A 4,542-nucleotide genomic window follows, 5' to 3' on the forward strand; every position below is an offset into this window, starting at 1 on the left:
TCTATATGTATAAATATTACATATATATATATATGTGTGTGTGTGTGTGTGTGTGTGTATATGTATATGTATGTGTATGTGTATGTATATATATATATATATATACGTTTATATATATAAGTATATATATACATGCAATCAATATATATACATTCATTGATATACGACCATGCATGTAATATATGACAATACCTATATACATACTTTTTGGTCTACACAATATTTTCATAGTTTAGATTCATCAGGTTGAGTATATTAACTCCCACGCCAATACTGAATATTACAAACGTTGCACCTTCACTCAAATCTGTGTTGTTTCCAACACTCGTTGAGTACTAGTAGTGTGGAATTGTTTCTCATGTCAATGTCCGCTCCATACGCATACCAGGTGACCGATGGCGGCTTCCTAGACATCGACATGACGGTATGTATTCCATTGAAAAGCGCAATGTTTTGTATTACCATTTTTGGGACACTCGCACTGTGTATTAAAAGTGCGAGTGTGTTAAATTTCACACTCCCTTCACATTGATATGCGTCTGGCCTCCTGGGATTGCTGAAGAGATCAAAGGTGCACTTGTATAGTGGTAGAAACTCGGACGTTCTGAGTCATACCGATCGGGAGAGCCCTCGACACACATTTCATCCGATGTCGCTCTAGTTGTTTGTCTTACGAGCATTAAGTATTTAAACCGTAAATCCTACCCGGCGCCTGCGCTAATAGAAAGTGGACGAGCTTGGATTGATTGAGCTTGCTTTCTTCTGCTCGTGCGATTGTTTGCATGCACATGTGCGTATGCCTTCCGTCTCTAAGCCTTGCCGCTGTTCTACCTTGTGTTACGTTGTGGAGTTATATCACCCATGCTAGCCACTACTTAGCTTGACCCGCCATAGCCACCAACGTGTTTCTCCCAATGAAAGCAAAGGCATTTAACAACAGTCCACTCTCTTCTCGACTTCGGGCAATAGATCAAAGAGAAAGACGGTGAGATTCTAGCCGAGGAGCTTAGGAGTTCGGAGAGTAGTGCCGTCATCTCCGCGCCCAGCGACGTAAGTCTTTTCTTAGCGTACGCGATTTGCGTGTGTGCAAGTAGTATGTACTTGCGCGAATCTGTGGTTGGTATTGCAGGTGTTTGTAGAGATATCTGTGTCTATTTTCGTGGGTTTAAGGTTCAATAAGCGTGTTGTCTCTTCGCGCATACTTCTGCACCGTGACCCCGAGATGTCACTAACGGGGAATGCACCCTTGCTGCCTTCGACTTGCCTATTGGGCCGATGTTATACGAAAATTTCTGGCCGTGTGATGTTGAACCCTGTATATGTATGTTGAATATGTACGTTTGAATTATATATGTGTATGTTCATTTATGTCTGTAAATTTTACGCTTACATGTATATTTAGCTATAAGTATATATATATATATAAATATATATATATATATATTGACTGTCTTTATCGATATGACTGTAATTTACGTACCTCAGCCTATTTGCCTTGTTGTTGCAGAATCTGTACAGCAAGTAGTAGATTGTGGGCCACCGCTTATATCCGTATCCACGATTTTGTGTATTCGTATTCGCAGGGGCGTATATCCATTTGCTTTGGAAATAAAATGTCATCCATGACCAGCAAAGACATTATGTTTTCCATCTCCGGCGGTAAAACACAGCAGATCGACACTGGTACTAAAGAAGAGCAGGATGAAGGTATGGATTTATCCTATGTGGTCGCGCAAGCGCGTGTACTCGATGTATGGAGTGCGCGTTTTTATAAGGAATGATGAATGTAAATTTTTGTGGCGTTTGTAGTTCTCTGGAGTGCTGTGAGTTATTGTGTGCGTACAATATACCTCACTATTGTAGTGTCTTTCTGTTCGTGCACGAGTCTGTACGAATGCAAATCCTTGCATAGGTGTATACGTTACCAACGGAATCATTGTTCGTTGATCATACTAGATCGTATATGGATGTACGTACGATTCAAAGTATACGCCGAAAACTTACACATATACGTATATCATATACACGTATATAGGTATATGTATATATGTGTTTGTGTCCGTGTATGTCTGTGTCTCTGTCTGTGTGCAAGTTTTGCAAACAGGCGTAGCATTTCTATATTTTTTTATTTATATATTATTATTATTATTATTATTATTACTATTATCGTTATTGTATTATCATGTATCATATTATATATGTTTATGTATATGTATATGTATTATGTATTTATATATATATGGCTATATGAATATGAATGTTAATGCCAATGTTACTGCCAATGTAAATGCAATTGTATATGTATATGTATTTTATATATATATGGCTATATGAATATGAATGTTAATGTCAATGTAAATGCAATTGTATATGTATATGTACATATGTTCGGTAGTGTTACTAAAGCTTCAGCTACGGGCGCATGTGTCCATACTGTAGGCATGCTCATGTATATCCATATATATAATTGGCATCTGTTGCCTCTCTTAGTTCGTGTTTCCCCCTTAACGGCGCCAACGCATATCCCATCCCCTGATCAATAGATTACCCGTTTTAGACACATATCTCACTTCCTATGTTCTTGTTTCAAACGCACCTAGCCCGCCCACTGCTCAATGAGTTGATTGTTTAGAAACCTTATACGTCGCATTGCTGATTCAACGATCAATCCGTTTTCAACGCATACAGAAACCAAGCAGATGGGAGAGCAGATCCAAGATCTTTTCACTAAGATGTTGACTGTCAAGGACGAAAACCAATACATGTCTTCCCGTGAGCTCCAGCACTCGCAAAGTATGCAACTTCCGACCGCACAATGCATGTGTATTCACGCTAATAGGCCGGTCGGCCTTTGATCCGTTTATATACGAGTTTATGTGTGCATCTGTGTCTGTGTTTGTGTCTGTGTTTGTGTCTGCGTCTGAGTGGTTGTCATATATATATATATATGTATATATATGTGTATGTTATGTTATTATATATATATTATTATATATATATATATATATATATATATATATATATCAACGCATATGAATATGGGTTAAGAGGTACGCAAACTTGATCCATGTAACTCTGCCCGGTCGTGAAACTGGTAAATTTATTGTATCACTTATGTCTGTGCCCTATTAATTGGTAGGACCAAAGTGCGTGGAAGATCTGAAAACTAACCCGATTTTGAGTGAGTGTTGTCACTGTGTGAAGACTTATGGAGACTGGGATTTCCAGTTGTTGTCCTTGCAACGACCATTTCAGTCGCTCATACCCCAGGCCCTTAGAATACTTCCGTTGTGAATGCCATCTGCGCACTATAAGTCCCGCATCCATCGAGACTACCCGTGTAAGTCTACCAAGCACGGAACAACGAGTTGCTTGCTCAGTCATTCGTACCACGACCAATGACCCTTAAACTGGCAACGGATACCCAATTCTCTGGCGCTGTGTGTACACTACCTCGGCGTTGACAAGGCTGCGTATGGCATTGCACTATTCCTGACACACATACTACTTTCTACCTACCAAATGCACAGTTAATGAGGCTACACACGCCAATGTGCTATACTGGGCGATCTTCCAGTGCCTGGTAGTGATATTCATGTCCATCGGCCAGGTGTACTACATGAAGCGGTTCTTTGAGCAGAAGCGTATGGTGTAAACTGTGCAACCACAGAGAAAGGAATCGAGGCCTTGTTAATGCCAAGCCCTCTATATAATAAAATCAAATGACGGGGCGTGTGCCACTATCCGCACTAGTTATACTGCAGTTGAGTTTATTGTTTTCTGCACTATAACGGGGAGCTTTGATTACAACGCGTATCCCATGTCGGCAATACGCACGTACGTGTACTGTGATGTTATTGATAAAGCCATGTCTTGATTGACAGCGAGCTGCACTGTACCCGAGGAGACTTATTTTGATTTCTGAAGACTTCCGTCTAACATAAGGGCTGTGGTGGTTTTACTTATCCCACGAACAGATAATAGGACGGTACTTTCTCTGGTAGAATGCAGTCCTTCAGCACGCAGGAGATACTAACCCAAAACAAGCAAAAAATAAATACTGAACGTACTGGAACGATCAATAATCGTAGAGTGAGCACGTGTGCGGATCTGTATGTGGTACAATGGTACTGTATTAGTGCCAATCTACACACTTGAAGTCATTTGTCCATACCTGAGACTCTGGGTACACCAATAAGTATGAGTTATGGTTTGACTCAGTGATTTCAGTCTGAACAGTTGACGCCCGTTCCGAATAGCTCAAAGTATGAGTAGGAGCATCGCGTCCACGTGCAGCCACAAGAAACATCCCAAACGAACAGATCGCGCAATCTCATGCTCATCAAATAGGATAGCTCAAAAACATATCTGGATGTGGGTAAGAACACCAGTTATGATGGCAAAGGCAAGCAACAACATCCGAGAAAGCGTGTGAATACAATTGATATGACATACCACTGTCAAGGCGTATGCCTGCATAGTTTATAGTACTCATTACGCCAGCTGTCAATTATGCTCAATATTGGTAACCGATATGGTAGA

The 4,542-nt window shown here is 40.4% G+C and overlaps 1 protein-coding gene across 1 annotated transcript; it reads left to right on the plus strand.

Annotated features, from left to right (window-relative positions):
• Positions 1–358: 358 nt before the first annotated feature.
• Positions 359–3,655, plus strand: SARC_12875 (hypothetical protein; the record flags this gene model as incomplete). Its single annotated transcript, XM_014293010.1, has 5 exons — positions 359–424; positions 970–1,050; positions 1,584–1,707; positions 2,689–2,793; positions 3,531–3,655. The coding sequence occupies 5 exons, from the start codon at positions 359–361 to the stop codon at positions 3,653–3,655; spliced, it is 501 nt and encodes a 166-aa protein (XP_014148485.1).
• Positions 3,656–4,542: the final 887 nt, after the last annotated feature.

The sequence above is a fragment of the Sphaeroforma arctica genome, assembly GCF_001186125.1.
Source record: "Sphaeroforma arctica JP610 unplaced genomic scaffold supercont1.2672, whole genome shotgun sequence".
NCBI classification, from domain to species: domain Eukaryota; class Ichthyosporea; order Ichthyophonida; genus Sphaeroforma; species Sphaeroforma arctica.